The sequence below is a fragment of the Phodopus roborovskii genome, unplaced genomic scaffold (genome assembly GCF_943737965.1).
Source record: "Phodopus roborovskii unplaced genomic scaffold, PHOROB, whole genome shotgun sequence".
Lineage (NCBI taxonomy): Eukaryota > Metazoa > Chordata > Mammalia > Rodentia > Cricetidae > Phodopus > Phodopus roborovskii.
This window is the reverse complement of record NW_026126418.1, coordinates 6,411,026-6,432,021: the sequence shown is the minus strand read 5'-3', so window position 1 is coordinate 6,432,021 and position 20,996 is coordinate 6,411,026. Positions and strand designations below refer to the sequence as shown.

Genomic DNA, 20,996 nt, shown 5'->3' with positions numbered 1-20,996 from the left:
ACCCAAGTTTGGATCCCCAGGACCCAGGTAAATACCAGGTGGACATGGTGGCCTCCCTGTAACTCCTATTTCAGAAGACAGAGACAGGAGATCTCCAAAACAAGCTGGCTTATAAGACTTGCCACAGCAAAGAGCTCTGTTTTACCAAGAAACTTGGTGTTGATATACAGTGGAAGAGCAATGAAAAATAATTCCTGACATCAACCTTGGGCCTCTACATGCAGGCGCACGCATGTGCGCACACACTCACACACACACACACACACACACACACACACACACACACACAGAGTGGGGGGGGTGAGATGGGGGAGGACAAAAGATCCAGTCTCACAAACAGTTCAACAGAGCCAAGTAAGAATGTCATTCTTTAAACAATGACTGGCAAGTGTTTAGAGTAATGGTCTATATAACTCAAGGGTTGACATGGGTGTGAGGAACCTGGTTTTGGTATACTACTGATGGAAATACAACTGGGTAAGCTTCCTGGGCCATGTGACAATGAACAAGGATCCAACACCGTCCACCTGCCTGTCTCCCTCCCCTTCTTCACCTAGAAATCTGCCCCTGGGGACACGTTCGTAGAGATGGAAACACACAGAAGAAGCTGTTCACTTCTTTTTCCTCACAGTATATTGTGAAAACTCAAAACTTGTCTATTTACCAAGATAATGATGATGAGTAACAAGTTGATCACAAACTAGTACTACCACGGGGCAGCCTTTAGGAAGAACCCAGAAGCCTGAACACACCACTTCTGAACAATGTCTGTAATATTCAGAGAGGAGAAAGCAATTTGCAAGACAATATGATTAGCACAGGCCCAGTTTGGTCTCTAAACATGTGTGTTTTAATTCATAAGTACCTAGACTGACACTTATAACATAGGTCTAGCACACTAACTGTGAAGTGGTCCTTGAGGGCCCTTTAGAGTGTTCATATATTCCCCATTGCCACCCAGTTTTCAAGTGATTCCTCACCATGTCATCATAGGAAATATATCTGGAGGATAAATAAGAACATCCAAGATGATCAAAATGGATACATCACTGCTCATAAAGAAAGCTGGGGGGGGGGGGAGTCAAGAAACAAAAGCCAAAGGAAAGGGCCACCCAATTTATCAAATTACAAAGTATTTTTTTTTAAAAACTAAACAATTAAAATCTTAGAAAATCAAGAAGTTGGGAGTATCTGACATAGAATCCACAACCCCAATATTAGCTTAACCTAAAAAAGGAGAATGGCAGGGAAGCACTTGGTGGAGGCTATGGATGGCTCTTCCTTAGTCAGTTATGAAAGGGAGTGCTCATGAGCTTCTCCTTGGCCTCAGGTGCCCCCACCTCCTGCCAGCTCTGCCCCAGTAGGAGCCCCAGCCTTGGTGACTGGGGTAAAACACGGCTGAGGTGAGATGGTGAGTACGGAACTGTGAGTCTGATTAAAGCTTATAAAAGCAATCTGCCCTGTGTGGGGAATGCAGAACGTCTCTCCAAGTCTCCCTGGCACACTCTGGGAGCCCACAATTACAGCCTGCTCTGGACTCCTGTTTCCAGGGTACTGGGTCTTCCAGGTGGCCTCAGGCCATGATTTCTGCTGGAAGACAGAAGAACTCATTCAAGGGCGCCTGAAGCAATAATGCCAGCAGCCCGAGGCTGCTGATGTGTCTGTTTGCCAAGATGGGTTGTCCTCGAAACCTAAGTGGGTGGAGGGTCATCCCACAACTGGTCTCCTGGAGATGGGAGTAGAAACGAGATGCTTCAAACCCTGAGTGAAAGGAGGTATTATTGCCCATTCAACAGCAGAAAAAACGATCTGTGGTGTTGGAAGTTGGGACAGTGGTGGGTGGGAGCATCGTGTGGGGCTCCCTGGGATGTCTGGGTGTTGGATACTGTATTTCTTATCTGAGCCCTGGTCCCCTAGGTATGTTTACTTCATAAAAATGCACAGAGCTCTGCATTTGACATCTGTCCACAACCAATTTGAGTCGTTTCTAAAACAACATTTACTTGAGGAAAAAAATAAAGAATCACATTGTTTGACCAGCACAGCTGACTCTCAGGCAAGGTCTCTGTCTCTCTGGCTGCCTCCTTCCTTAAATCTATAGCCTGAGCCACTAACAGAGGCCACAGTCCAAGTCACACCCCTTCATGTGCCACAGCCCATGATATGTGGATCTGAAGAGGAATGACATGTTCAGAATTTATTTTTAATCGATTCGCTCATTTTTCCCTCACACTTAAAACAGTCTGACTCTGAATACCCAAAATGGCATCAGCCACACCCTGATAAACCCCAAGCATGCAGACGTCTCAAACCTGGCGCAAAGCCCCCATTCCACTGAAGCAAGCTCAACCAAACTACAGGGGACATTCTAAAAGGTCAGGGGAGGGTGTGTTCCAATTCATTCCAAAATGAATCCAAATCACAGGTGGGGATGCCCCTCTTAGAGGTGAGTTCCATCTCCAGTTATAACCAAGATCAGTCCCCAAGCCCTCCTGGAGTAATGCTTGCTTATTCTGAATTTTTAGGGGCTTCACTGAACTTTTCCATGGGGTGAATTTGGAAGTTCTCCTTCTTCTGTTAAATAAATTTTTGGTGTTGTCTTTGGCAAACACACACGCAAACACACACACACACACACACACACACACACACACACACACAAAAAAAAAAAATTTTTTTTATAGTGAACTACACAGAGAGAAAAGCAATTTGGAATGATTTAAAGCCAATGAAACCACAGACTGGGCAAATGATCTGATCCCTGATCCTACCTGAAGCACAGTCAGAAGCCCAATAGGGCTTACTCATTCTTGTCTTGTCACAATGACTCCTTCCAAAGGGCAGTGTCAAGTTATCACTGCTGCCCAGAGGCTCAATGAGAGGAGCTTCAACTCCAGGAGGAGGAGGCTGAGCTCAGCTATGTAACCAGGCTTCCAGATGGGTGGTGCTATCCCCCCTACAGGTACCACTCACTTAGCCAATCACTGCTGCTCCTGGATACAACAGAGGCCAGCATTTGCCTTGATGGTGTCACAAAAGCCTATTAAAGACAGGACAGAGCCTATAAACACCAGTCATCACTATTCAGCAGAGAAGCCCCTGACCTTTACCCTAAGAGATATGTTCCAACACCGCTGGTGAGAGATCTGTTACCCTAGGCAGTATCAACCCTAACACACACTCTGCAGTACCATAGCAGCAAACCTGGTAAACCCAGACTGTCTGGTACGATGGCTCAAGTCATTAATCCCAGTACTCTGGAGGCAGAGGCAGGTATCTCTGAGTTCAAGGCCAGCCTGGTCTAACACAGAAAGTTCCAGGCCAGCTAGAACCACATAAAACCCTGCATCAAACAAAGAAAACCTACACAGGTGGCTATTCAAGTATGAGCAGGCAGACAGGACACAGGGCATAGATCCTGTTGGAGATAAGAGATCACAGTCTACTTTGGATTTCAAGCTAAGAGCACCTGGGAGGACACACGCTGAAAAGGACTTTCTCTCATCTTCCCTCATCTACAGAATCTTTTAGAAAATTTTCAATTGTTGTGAATCCCTTCCCCAGTTTTTATACCAACCAAGGGAGACTGCTGCTCCCTATACCAGAGCCTAAAGTAACTCTGTCCCAGGCTATCAACTGCCCCTCAGGCCCATTCTGTTTCTCAAATCATTTATCACCTCCCTAAAATGCCCTGTGCATCCACAAACAGTTCTTTGCTCCCTACTGTATGTTAGACAGCTGATATCTACTGAGGCAGGATGCATTTCAGTATGCTACTCAAAACAGCACACCAATCAGACTCAGGAATTGTTTGCTTCTGGAACTTTCCATATGATATTCTCAGACTTCAATTGACTACAGTAACCAAAACCATAAAAAGTAAATCTGTGAATAAAGAGAACTGTGGTACATAGGCCTCTGACTCCCTCTTTCTGTCCCTGTCTCTGTCTCTGCCCTCCCCCGTTTCAGACCAGCTTCTGTGTTCTCATAAAACAAACAGCTTCTGTTCAAACTTCAGCCCAGTGCAATTCAATCTCCACCCACCTCCCCAACCCCAATAAAAACCCAACATGGGTAAACACAGAAAGGCTACTCAAAGCTCAGCTTCAGCAGATGGAGGAGGCTAGATGCTAGTGGGAAAAGCACCTCAGACCACACTCCTCCAGCCCCAGTGTCCCAGGGCGCTGCAGGGCTGTAGCAGTCTTGGGTCCACATCACACCAGGACAGCCTTAAAGGAGAAAGGTGTAGCAAAGGCTTTTGAAAAACTGCCTTCAAGGAGGGTCTAACAGCTCCCCAGCCTTGGCCCCTTATCTTGCAAAGCCCTTTTATGAGACTACCCCAAACTGTGCAGCGAGCCTTCAGGCTATACCTGTCAGTCCCTGGGCTACTTACAGAAGGAAGGGGAATTAGATCTTGTAAAATACCACCAGAAGAAATAGAATCATTGGGATAATAGTATTCTACAGATTTTCCCTCCAAAATAAATGAAAACAACATTTTTCTCTTTAAAGAGACCTGGCATAATCAGTTTTGGGTAAGCCAATTTATATATAATAGATTTTTTAAAAAAATTTTCAAAACTAGCAAATAACTTTCAAACTGCAGCAGAGAGATTAGAATGTAAACATTGCCTGAATTCCCCATCCTTTGCCTGCAAGCATCAGGGTTCCTTCCTTTCTTCCTTTCTTTCTTTCTTCCTTCCTTTCTTCCGGGTTTCTATGTGTAGCTGGCTATCCTGAAACTCACTCTGTAGACCAGGCTAGTCTTGCTCAGAGATCTGCCTGCCTCTGCCTCCCAAGTGCTGACATGCGCCATCACAGCCAGACTTCTTTCTACTTTTAATCTAGTTTTTGCTTTGTTTTTAATTTCAAGATCTCCAGAGATGCACATCTTGAAATGAAGACATATTATTAAAGGTTGCTAACCCCTAACAGCTTCAGAATAGGAGAGTAATGCAATTTAAGCTGACTAATTAAAATCAATAGTAAGGACCATGTTCAAGGGCTGTGGTAACAAAAAAAAAAGTATTAAACATTTCTAATTAAACACAGCTGTGACAATGCCTAAGTTCTTGTTCCACAGCTGGATAGTCAGGCTGTGGCCATGGTAGCAGACCATAAGGATGATAAGCCATCAGTCAAGGTTCCATAGGAAGGATACTGACTTGGTCCAGCAAGATAGCTCAGCCTCGTAAAGCACCACGGGTGAACCTCTAAGTCATTGGCTCTGTATTAATTCAACAAACTCATTCAATCCCCAGAAGGAATTTTCTGGAAACTTAGTGTACTATAGGCTGTAGGGAATTCAGGAGGAAGCACAAGGAAAACCTAGCCAGAAAAGTCCTGAGCATTCACCAACCATGAAGATTCCAAGATTTGGAAATGGCACAGAAAAGAGAACGAGAGAATGGAGGAATTACTAAAGAGGGATACATTTATTCAAGGGGATCTAGCACTGAATGCTTCATGGAATAGTTTGCAACAGGACTGGCTTTCTAGGTTGGGTATCAAGAGGGACCACTGAAGTAAATGATTATATCACAGCGAATGGTCAAGTGGTCCTGATGAAGGCTAACAGATTAAGGAAAGCCTTTCCAAGCCAGAGGATGGAGTTTGAACCTCACTTTATACCGACGAGAAACCAACATGTTCACCAGCTTTGGAGCAGGAATTGCCAAGTGAGCCATCCCTCCTGTAGATTAACTCAGTTGTCCCAGGGAGAGAGAAAGTCAGAAACACACAGAAGAAAAATAGAATTAGGAAGTTACTAAAAGATTTTTGCCATCTATTTGAGAATCAAAGAGTTGGGCCTTATTACTTTAATCACCCCAACATATATTCCTCTTTGAATGAGAAATATTATGAAAGGCTGGTCAAACTTAAAATAAACGAATATATTTAGTCTCTCTGAATATTTACTGAAGGCAGAGACAACTTGAGTCATCAATCTTTGCCTTTGGGAAAGAGCAGATGGTGTTCTTGGCAGCGGATCCACTGTCCTAGTTGTGTTTTTCTCAGACTAGCGCTGCTCTGTCTGCTTCGATTCAGCATCACTGGAGCAAGGGGCAAGCAGTCCCAAGTGCCACAGGCAGTTCAAGGTGCCACTCTGGGCTTGAGGTTTTAGCAGCTACCTAAGCCACCTCAGGACTGGAAGATATCCTTCCATCTCCTGAGCAGACAAGTTACAAGGCCTGAGCACTCTACAGCCTCCTAACCAGCTTCCTTGAAATCCTCAAAGCCCAAAAGAAAACAAGAAGCAAAGGATAGAACTGGATTTTAATACTTGGCTAAGTATGCAAAGCTGGAAAATGCTTGACGGTTGTTCTGTTTCTGGGAAATAAGTGGTTGGTTCTTTAGACAACAAAAATCACCTTTTTGAACACCATTTCCTTGTGTTCTTTCTTTCTTTTTTTTTTTTTTTTTTTTTTTAGCAACAATTATAATTCATCATGATGATGGTGGGGTGAGGTAAAACTCTTAGATAAGATAGAGTTACTTGTAGCATTTTCTGCATGGATTAAATGACTGAAACTCTGTCTAAAAGATCAATTATAGAACACTGTTTGCATCTCAGCAGGACCAACCCAATTTTGGAGGTATAGCTCAGCTGATGGTGGACAGGCCCATTCATGCCTAAGGAGTTTAATTTCATCTTCCTAATTTCATTCTCATAAACCTCTAGCAAGAACCCTCTCTTCCTTCTCTCCCTCTCCCCTCTCCACATATGTATATGTTTGCACCAATGCACACATATGTGAAGGCAGGTTAAGGTCTGGTATCATCCTCAATTGCTCTCTCTTCATCTTATTTTTGAGAGTTTCTCACTGAACTACACACTCACTGCTTAGCTAGACTGGCAGGCCTGTAAGATCCCTGAATCCACACACTCTAGAGCTGAGATTTTAGAAAAAGACTGATTTGTCTGGTTTTTATGTGGCACTGGGGATGTGAACTCAGGCCCTGTGGTTTTGATTCTGCTGTTTCCCTACATCTTCTTTTCAGACAGGCAAACAGCCAGCCAGTGAGGATGACTATCCTGCAGTGAGGACATCTTAAAGTCCTGTTTGTGGCTTTTAACTAGTGTGCCCACACTGCATCCAGATGCATCTGACTTACCAACTGAAAAAGGCCAGGTTCATCTCAGCAGAAAAGGGAATTTCCAGAGAAACGAACTCCTCCAGAAGCTCAAAGAAAAAGACAGGCACCTCAGATAGGAGCTGGGGAAACCACAGACATGTGAACAGTCCATTTCTATGACTACTAAGAAACCAGGCTAAGATCCCCAATTGTGTGCAGGACCTTGACCACAGTGTGTGGGGTAGGGTGGGGAGGGCTAAGGTAGGCTGGGGGGGGGGCACTGGTACTTCCCCAACTGGAGAAAAAAAGGTAGCTACGAGAACCAGTTCAAGCAAACAAACATAGTTTATGTTATTTTCATAACCAAGACCTTAAGAGAAGACTCTAACATCACTATAAACATATGTTTTGGTTTTGTTGTTCCTGTTGTTTTAAATAAGTCCTCAGTGGAAATCCAAGCCCAAGCTGGGAAACCTATAAGGAAAACAGGGCTGTCCTGCTTCGTTGAACTGCACAGCTTCCTGCAGAAGAGCAGCAAACAAGGACAGACTCACTGCTCTAAAAAACAAAGACCTCGATTCTCTTAAATATGCTTATTAATATTCAGTCAGTTAAACATGGGTCTTTCCCAGTTGCTGTCCCCAGCCCATAAATATTTAGCAAGGGGAGAAGCAGGCACACATGCACAGAGAAAATAGCCCTTCTTCCCCAAGCCTCAACTACCAATGGGGTCAAATAGAGATCTGAAAAGCCACATCCATAAAGGGGCACTTAGAGCTGCACTCAATCATCTCCTGACCCAGAATCCAAAGCCTTCCCTACATGTCCAACTCTTGAGAAGGCCCCCAAGGCTAAAAAACAGGCCTCTTGGGAAAACCCAGGGGTTAAGGATGGTGGAGACTAGCTACCACGCCACTCCTGTCAACAGCCTGGTGTGTGGCTCTAATCCATGTTTTCCAGCCTCAAACGAGTTTCGAAGAATACAGGACACTACCCAGTTTGTTTACCCATTTCACATGGTTTGTGTAGCCAAAGGGTGTTTGTAATTTGTGAATATGATCCCTCCCCAAATGTAAATGGCATTGATGAAAAGAACCATTTGTTGGGTGTCCTTTTCATGCCAGGCACCTTTACAAAAACTTCATATTTAGAACCAGTCCAATCAAAGAAATCATTACTTCCATTTTACAATTTAGAGAAAGCCACTTACAAGGGTCAGTAGCCAATCTAAGGTCACAGGAAACTGACTTTTCAGAGCTGGGGCTACCAAAACTTCATTTCATCTTTCTCTGGGTTCTTTTATTGGGCCACTCCTGGCCAACCCACCTCCACAAATGGTTCATTTTATGTTGTTTCTGTTTTTGTTTTGAAACAAAGTCATGCTGTGTAGCCCTGTGTGGCCTGCAACTGGAAACCCTCTTGCCCCAGCCTCCAGAATGCTGGGCCTTCAGGCATGAGGTGCCCCAGCTCACAGCTTCTGCAAAGCACCCAACGAACCTGATGGCTACCAAACTTCTGCCTGCAAAGATTCTTGTGGAGGATTCTCCAACCAAGAAAACTGACACAGATTTCACAGAAATCATTGGTCTTTGGAAGCAGGAAAGAGACTTCCAGTTTTAAAAAGCCAACAAGACTCTCCCCAAAGCCAGTGATGAGGGCCAATGCAGCTCGTAAAATAGTCCATTAAACCAGTCTGTTAGATTGGCCCCATGTGTTCCTTTCTGGGAGGTTGTCTGAGGGGAGACAGCAATAGAAACCCCAGCTCGTGTCAAAGGTCCTCCACTCACGGGAAAGCCTGAGGACTGGTACCTCTCATCTTGTCTTGCTCACCCTCATCAGCTCTCAACTCTGCACAAAGGAAACATGATTAACCAGCCTTCCTACCAGAGGGCCATCTCAGATGGGCCCCAGGGAGCCACTTCTCATTTACTTAAGTGATTGAAATCGCCTCTCTCCCCAGTTACTCAACCCTGCAACATCAGCCAGCAGATATAATTGCGAAGCAGGTAACTTCGTCTCACTGCTCTGCCGATTTGGTGCCAGGAAACGTTGCAAATTACAGGGTATAAATTTAGCAGGGTGGGTCTTGACACACATTCCTGCAAATTACATGTTCCCTCACTAGTAGAAAGTGCATTAATTACTTTGGGTGTATGCACAACTTCCATTTACTAGGGGCTTTCTGGTGAGCATCAAGCAACTTGGAGTAATCTGCAAAGATTAAAGCATAAATAAATAATGCCTGCTGAGTGGGTGGGTCTTCCCAGAGCTTCCCAGAGCTCTTGGAATTAGAATTGTTAACTTTCTCCCCACAGATTGGGAGAGTCAGAGAAGCCCATTGTGTGTGGTTGAAGATAGAATGACCCTAATCAAGCCCTATTATGGAATGGCTATAGCACTTCAACTAGGGGTGACAGAAACATCAGAAACCTCTTTCCTGCTAAGCTGAAAGCTTTGCCTCCTATGAAAGGAGGGGGTGTTGCCAGCTGTGGCAGAGCACAATCAGCCAGAAGTGAGGTCACAATCAATGGCTCAGGGGAGGTTTAACCCAGCAGCCTAGCACTGTCCACAGGCCGAGTATGCAGGGCCCTTCACCAATGTCTTCCCATGATCCCACCCTATGAGAGCGGGAGGAACAGTGCCAAGGAGACCCAGGAGCAAACAAATGTTAGCTAACTCACCCAGGATCACATAACCAGAGAACCATGAAAGCCAGGTCCTGTGTGGCAAGCAGCTTTAATATCCACAGAGGAGCAGCTGGCCCCAGATGCCCGACAGGTGGGAGGGGCAGAAAACACCAGGGCACATGCATGCAGCTCCCACTGTCTCCATTCTGGACACACAGCTGAGAGCTGTTTGCCGAGGCTGCCTGGTTAACATGTGGAACAGTTCTAAGAGGCATCTCTCTCTCTCTCTTTGAGGGGGGGTGGGGGGGTGGGAATAGGGGTGGGGGTAGGGGGTGTTTGAGACAGGATTTCTCTGTGTTAACAGCCCTCGCTGTCCTGGAACTCATTCTGTAGATTAGGCTGGCCTCAAACTCACAAGAGATCCGCCTGCCTTCTGCCTCCTGAGTGTTGAGATTAAAGGTGTGGGCCACCACTGCCTAAATCCAGAAGACATTTTATTCTCTTGGTGGTTTTCCATGGAAAACTCAAGGGTGAGAAAATTCAGGTTCCTTCAACCAGAGTGATAGGTACAAAATATCACCCCGTTTATACATGCGTCTTAGACTCACAGCTCTTCCCCCTAATTGGTTGAGTTCCCCACATATAACTAACTCTGGTAGCAGGAACTATGTGATTTAGAGGGAAATAAGAGGATTAAACAAACAAAACTGCCAGGGGCACACAAGATTTCCAGTTGGGTGAATTATAGAGTCCCTGACTCCTATTTGTATCAGGATGGGAAGAAAGAAAGCCATTTCCGGATCACCTCTAGAGTGGACACAGGGTATGTTTAAATTACTCAGTTTCCATTTTACTTTCTACTTTGTTGCAATTATCCCTATCAATAGCTGTAATGTAATAGGACCACAACCAGGAGGTCCTACCCTCTATAGCCAAAGGGAAGCTTTAAGATGATCCATCTCAGAAGCATGACCCCATAGAATAGGGACAATGACACTGAAGATAAGCCTTTCTTTCCAGAAGCAATTTGTGGTAAGATTCTAAGAAATATGACCAACACATTCATATGCTCATGCTCTCTTCCCCTCCCCTTCTTCCTTCTCCTCTCCTTTTCTTCTTCTTTCCCCTCCTGTCTTTCCCCCTTACTCCTCTCTTCCATCCCTCTCTTTCCCTCTTCCATCTCCCTCTCTTCTCTTTTCCTTCTCTTCCTCTTTCTCCCCCTCTCTCCCCTGCCCCTTCTCTTTTCTCTGTTCTCTCCCTTCCCTCTCTCCTCTCCATCCTACCCCTTTCCTCCTGTCCCACCCCACACACACACACACACCTAGAAGCTCCTGGTACTCCTGGATGAAGGAGTTTGGCAGAACATCAAAGCTGAGAAACAGAGCCCAGCCCTCCTGCAACAGCAGCCTGGAAACTTCACATTTAAACAGAAACGGTATCAGAAGGGAAGCTGACCAGATCCAGAAAGGGACTCAAGTTCATGCACCATCGCAGTCTGCTCAGATGGGGTGTGGCCATTCAGGAGAATGACCCTGGCAGGTCACCCTCCCAGCACATTGAATATTGATAGGGTATTTCCTCTTTGTAATCATAATTTGATGGGTTGATTATGCTTGGAATTCTTGAACACTCTGGTTATGACCTCAATCCTGACTTCAGGAAATTGCACACTCTTAGTCTTAATTGGAATTGGGTATGGCTTTGCCTAACAGAAATGTGATGGTAACCTAACAAGGTTGCTCTCGGCAGAAACTCATAAATGATAGCAACACTGTTATATGGGAAGCCATTGCTCTTTATCAGTCTGTGCCATGTCTAAGAACTGTAGCATAACTGTCACCTGATAGTTAGGCAGTCCCTAATTGTTTTCTACTAGAAAATTGGAAGCGGTAGGTATGGTCTCAGGGACCTTAGCCAGGCCTGAGTAATCCAGGAACAAGGCAGGATGAAAATAAATTTAAAGCCATTTGTCTATTTGTCTTTCTCCTTTTTTCTTCTCTTTCTTCCTTCCTTTCTTCCTTCCTTCCTTCTTTCCGTGTGTGTGTGTGTGTGTGTGTGTGTGTGTGTGTGTGTGTGTGTGTGTGTGTGTGTGTGTGTGTGTGTTAGTGTGTGTTACAGCTGCTCGTGCATGTAGAAATCAGAGGACACTATCCAGGGTCACACCTCAAAGAGTCACCTGCCTTGTTCTGAGACAGGGTCTGTCTCTGGCCTGGCCTGGGGCTTTCCCATTAGGTTAGGTCAGCTAGTCAGTGAGTCCTATGGGCCTGCCTATCCCTACCTCCCCCAACTCTGGGATTCCAGACACAAGTTACCATTCCTGGCCTTTTTCCCAAGGATTCTGAGGATCAAACTATGGTCCTCATGCTTACAAGGCAAACATTTTTAAATGATGAAACTAGCCCTCCATGGCTATTCATCTGAATTTCTGACCTTCCAACACACTGCTTGTGTTGACTGTCCTAAAGCAGAGACAATACCAATGGGACTCTCCCTGGTCCAAGCCACAGAGAGACTGATGAAGACCCAGTGAGACCCTAGATATCCAGGACAAAAAGCACCCAGTAGAGATTATGTGAACCATGGGGGCCTCTAAAGGATCTCCTGCAATCCTCGGGTAGTGGGGGATAGCAACAGCTAAGAATTAATGCAGTACTCACACTTCTCCAGATACTAAAGGGATGCGCAAGAAGAGGGAACTCAGTGTTGAATGTGTCTCTGTTGAGAAGCCAGTTGGTTCTTGGGACACAAGTGGATGTGAGCTTCTGCAATCCCTTTGAATCTGAAGAAATGCCTCTAAGAGTCCACCAGCTAAAGCTACAAGTGTGCCACCCATGGCATTACTCATAAGAACAAAACTGGGAAATGAAAGCCCAGATTTGGGGAGTAAGTAAGTAAATTCTAGAATGTCGACTGGACTGAATTCAATATGGCTATTAAAGCTGATTTGGATGAACTGGCAAAGTGCCCCCAGGAACAAGGGGCAGCTCACTCAGGAGACTCGCTGTACTGTGTGGCATGGAAAGCGGAATCATGATTAGAATAGAGCTCCTGGTTGGAAGACAACTGGAAAACCAATTATTTTTGCAATAGAGATTGCAGAAAAGAAACCTGAGAATTATACTGGCTAAGAAGCCTGGGGGGGAAACTGTCTCTCTCTCTCTCTCTCTCTCTCTCTCTCTCTCTCTCTCTCTCTCTCTCTCTCTGTGTGTGTGTGTGTGTGTGTGTGTGTGTGTGTGTGTGTGTGTGTAAAAATAACTAGAGATGCAATCTAGAGCTTTCTGCCAATGAGGGAAGGGCTGTACTACTGAACCATATAACCAGTTAGAAATGTTTTCATAAATAGAAAAGTGCCCTCTGTATGTAAACTGGATAACGGACATTAGAAACTACATGCACATTCATTCATACATATATCAAACATGACAAAAAGGGCAAACCTGCCAGACTTTTACTGAATGGCACAATTACTAGTGGTTTTTATTTTTTTTTTTCCCGTCTAAATCTATTTTCCCAACAAACAACAATGAGGGTGAAAATAAATGTTATTCTTTGAGAATTTTAATGAAGGTGACAGCTATTACAGAGCTGACATACAGTAACTCAACACAGGCAGAGAGTTTAGAAAAATCCATTTTCTCCAATTTACTATTAAAAGAGCCATTTCCTAAAGAACTGACCAGTTGTGGCTATGTGGAGCTCACTGCTAAGAGAATTCTTTCCCAGGATCTTTCTAAATGTCATCCTCACTTGAGAGTTAGCAATATGACAGACGTTTACATGAAGAATCAGACTTCCACCCACTGGTGCTCAGGTCTGGAAACTACCATCCCTTCCCACCTTGCTCAAAGCTCCCTTTGACTGTGATCTGCTTTTGCAGCCAGCTCTGGCCACAGAATGGCTACAACACTCAGCTCTCAAGTACTGGGAAAACTAGTTCCAGCACTTCAAAAGCCAACTTTCCCTTGGGCCTGAACAACCTGGGGCTAAAAGCTAGAGGGGGGGAGGGGAGCACCATGACTTATATTGTGCCTGCTTCACCTAGGACTCTGAGGCATCCCTCTTCTGCCGGCCCCTGTCCTCATTAGCCTTTCTCCATCATCACAACAAATGACATCCTTCAAGATTCACTAATGTCACCACCACAACAAAACTCCCCAAGTCCAACCACCCTTTTGTCCACCTGCATTCCCACATGTACTCAGTTCCAGACTAGACCCAGGCAATTCATCTCATTCCTCTATTCCATAGAGACTGCAAGCCCATGGACATCAACAACTTGCCACCTGCCACCTGGGCAACACCAAGCACAGGTTTTACACACAGCAGGTGCCAATCACTGTTTTCCATGGAATGAAATCCATCCAGTGTCACATGTAGAGGTGGTCCCCATTATATGTGTGCTGAATGAAGTACTGTGGTAGGTATACAGGAGCAAGTGCTTCAGCCAGAATAGCTCTCCCCATGCTGTACCAATGATCAAATTTCAAAGTGGAGGTGACCAGGCCAAAGGATAATTCATCCCCCTAAAGACACTAAGTGTCAGTTAAATTGCTGTATTTAATAGGGCCTGACTGGGATGAGCCATTCTGAACAAAAGCAATAACTGCTCCAGTAATGAGTCTCCTTTAAATTGCTATGACTACTACTACACAGCGGCCAAAGCCTCCTACAGTCACCAGACCAAAGCCCCATTAGCTATCTGCAGATTTACAAACCACAGAGCCCTCCAGTCCCATCTCCAGCCTTCCTGGAGCCCAGAAGGTCCTAGGCTTCTGGCCCTCAGAGACTCATTCTGAGATTGCTAGTTGGTTTGTCATTGTTTCACATCAGCCTGATCACTAGGCTCTGAGTCATTGCACATGGGTGATCACACAATCTCCATGTCTAGAAAGAGATGGGCAAGGAAGGCCTTGAAGAATCAATCTGGTACCAAGTGTTTATATTCTGTTGCTGTAGGGAAATCTGATGCCCCAGGAGTGTTTGCAAGCATCAGAACGGGGAGGGGGAGCTTTTTCCTGCTAAGAGAGATTATAATCACTGAGAAGAAAAGGCAAGCACAAATAGAAACTGAGTGACAGAAATTTAGACAGGAAGAACAGATGGAAAACATCTCTTTGGCTTTAGTCATTCTAGGTTAGGGGACATGGAAGGTGGGGGACAAGAACTTGAGAGTTCTACACTAACACAGGCAAACACTGATCTGGGTCCCAGTCACAGAGATGAGCCAAGTTCCTTCAAGAAGAGATCTTTGAATCCCAAATTGAAGCCCAGGTAGGTCTAAGCTCAACACAGTCCCTTCTGTACAGATGACATCTTCAGTGGTCTGATAGGTGAGGAGAGGACAGAGGTCAGAACATGACAGCCAGAGTTACACAGCTCTGTCTCAAGTCAGGGCCCCCACCACATTGTAGCTGCAGACCTCTAGCTAGTGCCATAATTAATCTGTGTAAGCCTTAGATTTGTCATCTGCTATATGGGGGTAAGTTTCTACCCCCTAATAATAAAGCTAGCTATTATTTTGGGGGGATATGATATGAGTCAATTGCTCTGTATGTATTCACTACCTCCTTCTCAGCAATCATCCCTTGGGCCAGCGCATTTGACAGATGATGAAGCAGATACCAGTGGTCCCACAGTTAATGGGAAGCACATGGAGGAGCAAGAACTTGATCCAAAGGTCAAGAGTATGTGCTGTGCTGTGCTGACCTACTGGGAGTTTGAAGAAGACTGCACACTTGGATCAGGCCTGCTACTTTTAATCAGACCACTGTTATTTTAGTCATTGTTTGTACCCACAGCCTTTATTTCTTTAGTGCACTCCTGTCCCTAGCCTTTCTAATCAGTCAGATGGGAAAGACATCTACCTAACACTGAAGGAAGACAGCATCACCTGACAGGAACCTCATGTGACAACTACCATGAAAACCTGACAGTTGTGGCTTTCCCTCTTCATTCTGAATGAGGCCTTGTTGCAGGAGGGACCTGTGGAAGAGTCCAATCCTTCTCCCTCCTCCCCATCTACAAACCTCAGCTCAAACCTAACCAAGCAAAGGTAGTGGGCCCATTACCAGGGCTGCATTCATAATGGAGTCAAGAACAAAGACACTGAATGCATTTGTGGGAAATGCTCCTACAAGAGCAGGCAAATACTTATTCATAAAACTAAGAAGGTAGAGGAGTTTTCTAAATGCTAAGTGTGTAGGTTAGTTTTCTATTGCTGAAAAAAAAAAAAAAAACCATGGCTATGAGCAACTTGGGGAGGAAAGGGTTCATTTCATCTTACACTTCCAGGAGAAAGTCCATCACTGAGGGAAGTCAGAGCAGGGACTCAAGGTGGGAACCTGGAGTTAGGAACTGAAGCTGAGGCCATGGAGGTGTGCTACTGGTTTGTTGCCCCTGACTTGCTCAGTTTGCTTTCTTATACACCTCAGGGCTACCTGCCCAGACAGAGAACCACTCACAATGGGTTGGGCCCTTCCATATCAATCATTAATCAAGGATATGTCCCATAAACTGGATACAGGCCAACTGAGGTTCCCTCTTCTCAGGTGACCCTAGACTGCGTCAAGTTGACTTTGTCAAAAAAAAAAAAAAAAAAAAAAAAAAAAAAAAAACCACTAGCCTTGGCCATGATATGCCCTCTCAGACTCTAGAAAGGGGAACAGCCCAGAACCAGCTGCTAATTCCTAGAAGCCAATTCTCTTCCTATTCATACCTCACACATCAGGATAACCCAGAACCTCTTACTGTATCACACACTATCTGCCAAGAAGAGCCCCCACCCCACCCCATCCTATAACACAGTTACAATGTTCTTTTCTTTGCATTTCTATCCAAGGTACAATTAACTGAACCCATTGCAGCTTATGAATACCAAGTTTATTTTCCCCATGTGTACTCCCTAATTTTCTATCACCTCATATACCAAATTTTACTTTCAATGGAAGAGCAAGACACCTATCATCTAAATAGAAGGCAGCTAAGTCTGCTGAATAGTGTTACTATAAAATGCTGAGAAAATAATAGCTTTGCCTAAGAAAAACAAACAAATGCACATCCCCTATAAGTGAGCCACATGCTGTGCTAGATGAAGTACTGTGCTCCATGCCAAGGGGAGCCCGCCCTTACATGTCTGAAACTTCCCTAACTACTGCAGGCCTTGTGAGGAGGGATGTACAAGAAGGCTATTCTGCTCCAGTACCTTTGCAGTGTGTATGTGGGGGGTGGCGGGGAAGGTGGAGGTGTGGGGGTGGGAGTGTGCACATGCACAGGGATTGGTGCCAGAGGAACACTTTGGATATTAGCACTCAAGTGCTTCCTTCAGGTGCCTCCACCATTTATATACATTTCTCAGTGGCCTTGAACATGCCAAGTAGTCCAATGAGCTGTTTCCTCTTCTCCAGTACTGAGGTTATAAAGGCACACTCACTACCACTCTAGGTTTGTTTTAGGTGGAACCTAAAAAAATCTAGGTCCTCACTGACAAGCCATCTCTCCAGCCAGGCCCTTTGCAAATCCCAATGTTTATCGCAAACTGAAGAACTTCCAACCCCCTGGGAGCACAGAGAGAAGGCCCCAACTGGAGTTAACTCAACCACTAATAAACTGAGAGGGCCTGCCATCCTGATGCCCTAGGACTCAAGTTTCCATCTGTAAAAAGAAGACAAATTTGTAAAAGTGTGGATTATGGATTCACTATGATGGGTCACATTCAGCAACTTTTAAAGACATGGAGGGAAACAGATTAGAATAAATCTAAATATATTAGGAACAGAAAGAGTGTCTTTTAATTCAGTTTTTATATAATATTCTAATCTGCAATTTAAATGTGACCGTTAAACAGATTTATTGAGATAAAATCCATACATGAACTATTCAACTCTGCAATGTAAGGCAGACAACTCGATGCAACCATCACCACAATCCATTTCATAACGTTTCAAAAGCCTAGAAGGCAGCCTTACTCCACCATCAGTCACTCCCCATTTCCTTCCACACCCCCATGACTTCTAGTCAACCTCTACTTGCTTTCCTTCTCACTGAGTTTTTCTATTTTGGACATCCTCACAACAGCATCAGAGAAATGCATATTTTTTTCTAACTGACTTGTTTCACTTATCAATAGTCAAAGGACACCCATCTTCAATAGGTAAAGGTGTTTTGCTCTTATGTATGGCTCAGTAACATTCCACCAAATGGATGTACCATACATTTATTATTCATATAATAATATTAGTTTATGATATTATTTATCCATTCATATAACAATGGGCACTTTTACTTTGGAGTAACTATGAAAGCTACTGCTATGACCCATTCACATATTAATTTTTGTATGAACACATAAATGTGCATCTGGGGTCACTGTCAGGTAGTCTGGAGCCTGTGAGCTACAGTGTAACAAGGACTTGTTACATCAGAGAGAGAGTGTATGTGTGTGTAATCTGTTCATGAACAGAATAAAGACCATGAACTCCTTACAGGCATGTGGCATGAGCTTGTGGCACACACCTTTAATCCCAACATATGGGAGGCAGAGGCAGGTACATCTCTGTGTTCAAGGCTACTTGGTCTATATACTGAGTTCCAGGCCAGCAAAAGCTACCTAGTCTTAAAAACAAACAAGCAAAGAACAACAACAAAAGACTACAACCTCAGGGCCCTGCTCCTGTTCACACAGCCCAGGGAATTACAGTAGCTAAAGGTTTCCCCACATCTCTAAGAAATGATAATTATAGAGAACTTCAGTCTCTGACATTTTCACTGTCCAAATGGAGCAGTTCCATGTCAAAGGAGCTATAGAACTCTCTGAATAACAGGGTAACAGCAGTGACCTTGTTTCCATCCTAGGATGTAAATTTCTGTATCACAAGGTTCAGACAAAGGGTGCTCACAAACAGACAGCCATACAATCAGAGGCCTCCCTCCTAAGAGCACGTGTACACACACACACACACACACACACACACACACACACACACACACACACACGAGTCCTATTCAATTTATGACTTCTCCATATGAAATGTGATTCTGACAATCGCTACTATCAAAGAGCTGATGTAAGGGGAGAGGCTGTCTCAGAAGCAGCTCTCACCACCAGCAAACCAGCATCAATAATTCAGCTATTAACAGCCATGAAACTAAAGATGCTGGGAGAGATGGCTCTACAGGGGTCTGCAACACTAAGAACATCTTCATGGGCTACCTTCTTCTTCAACACAGAATAACCTCCTTCCCCATTGTCCAGAAGAGCCTTTCCCCGTGGAGGAAAAGGAACATAACACATTTGCAGAACCTGAAGAATAAATACAATTCCTATACTCCTTAAATTTACAGCCCTCACAAAGCCTACAAAATATGATAAAACATTATAGGTTTTTCCTGTGACTCTGCCTTGGCCACAATTAATTTCACCATATTCAACTGTAATATGGAATGGAGAATATGAAGGCGGGAGATTTAGAGGCCTCATTGCTTTGCAGTGAATAAGCTTCTGCAGTACGAGGCCCTGGAGGTAAAAGAAGCAATAACGATAGGCCTCATTTTGAGGAACCATTTGTGTGCATTTTCTGTTTTGCATCGTTAAGCAAGACAAAAGTGCCCGAAGGAAACCATGACAGCACTGGGCTAGTCACTTGAAATCCAAATGCTGGGCATATTCTGTAATAGAGATGCATGACAGCTCTTGTGTACATCCTAGAAGAGTATGCAACCACAGCTAAAGTTGTGTATCACCAAAGGACAACAGAAATTGCTCTGGGTTTATTGACACAATAACCTCAGAGGCTTAAAAGGACAGCAAATTTTAGTTCCAGTGCCCCATAAAGGCTTTCCCAAACACTCTCCCCTGAGAAACAAAGGAAACTCTCACTTACGGTATACTGTAATGGAAGCACTCTGTTGGTATTCTGCCACTGAGTTCCCCAAGAAGATATATTCCTGGCCTAAGGTCCAAATACCTTCAACTGTGACCCTATTTAGAAAAAAGGGGTTTTATAGCTAAAGCCTGTATAAAAAGAGTCATAATGGAGTGGGGTGTGTCCTAATCAAATAACTATTATCCCCATAAGGAGAAGGAAATCTGGACACACACATAGAGGAGAATGTCATGGGAAGGTAAAAGCAGGAAGCCAACGGAAGGCATGGAGAAGAGAGAAAGCCAGGAGAAGGCCTGGAGAAGAGAGAAAGCCAGGAGAAGGCCTGGAGAAGCCAGGAGGCCAGGAGAGAAGACTAGGAGAGAGGTAGCTAGGGGAAGGCCTGGAGTCTCCAGGAAAGTCAACGCTGAAACCTTCCACTTTCCACAAATGTATGTAAGCCACTCCGTTACAGGGGTCTGTTATTTCACCCTCAGGAAACTAAAATAACTGAATAATAAAAATAACTCTTGATAACCCAGAGAATATGGCATTTGCATGCCTGTATCTAACCACCCTGCTCTATAAATGGGAGCACTGAAGCTCAAAGAGAGTAAGCAGCCAGTTCAAAAACACATCCAGAGATGGGTGGCACATCTCTGAGTTTGAATCCAGCCTGATCTACACAGCAAATTCTAGGACAGTCAGAGCTACATAAAGAGACCCTGTCTAAAAGCACTAAATAAAAAAGTAAAACCATATAGCAAAAAGTAGAGGACTACAAAAAGTAGAGGACTAGAATTTGGGTCTAGGTTACCTAATTATGAATGAAGCCCACATCCTCACTACAAACAGGGTGGGAGTCTCCCTATGAGAGGGTTTAAAGACAATCCTTTAGCTGGGCAGTGTGGCACACACCTCTAATCCCAGCTCTTGGGAGGCAGAGGCAAGTGGAACTCTGTGAGGTCAGCAAATTCCAGGACAACTAGGGCTACACACAGAAATCCTGGGGGGGGGGGGGAGAGGTGCAAATCCCTTTAAAAATGCAAGGCCTATGCTAGTAAAATGCAGGATTCTGTCACAGCTAGTACTTGGTCCACTCCAGGTGGCATGAACCATCTCTAGGCAGATGACTACATTGTCAAGACCATGGGGGAAAAAACTCAGTCAACATCTCATTTTCTAGATGCTAAGAAAGTGTAGGACAGTCTGGTGTGAAAGGGACAAGGACCACTTGATGATGAGGAACCCAAGCTTCAATCTTCTCACCTAGTTCTTGGCCAGACACTGCAATCACTCAGAAGCTGCTCACTAGCCGGGCACTCTGTGTTATCTGTGACAGAAAGCAGTACTCACAGGCTGACCACGGGTACCTCCACCTTGCCCAGGATAGGTGGGGCCATGAACCTCGTTCTGATCAAGGCAATGGGGGGGG

At 44.6% G+C, this 20,996-nt stretch overlaps 1 protein-coding gene across 5 annotated transcripts in view; it reads right to left on the bottom strand.

The window, feature by feature from the left end:
• Positions 1–20,996, bottom strand: part of Ldlrad3 (low density lipoprotein receptor class A domain containing 3) — a 227,897-nt gene that overhangs the window by 171,260 nt on the left and 35,641 nt on the right. For 2 of the 5 annotated variants that reach the window (XM_051184085.1, XM_051184087.1), the window contains exon 1: positions 2,772–2,898. The exons of the other annotated variants lie outside the window; for them this stretch is intronic. In XM_051184085.1, coding sequence (XP_051040042.1) covers positions 2,772–2,808 — 37 coding nt within the window. In that variant the 5' untranslated portion in view covers positions 2,809–2,898. Of the gene's footprint in view, positions 1–2,771; positions 2,899–20,996 lie in introns of those variants that run through there. 5 annotated transcript variants of the gene reach the window in all.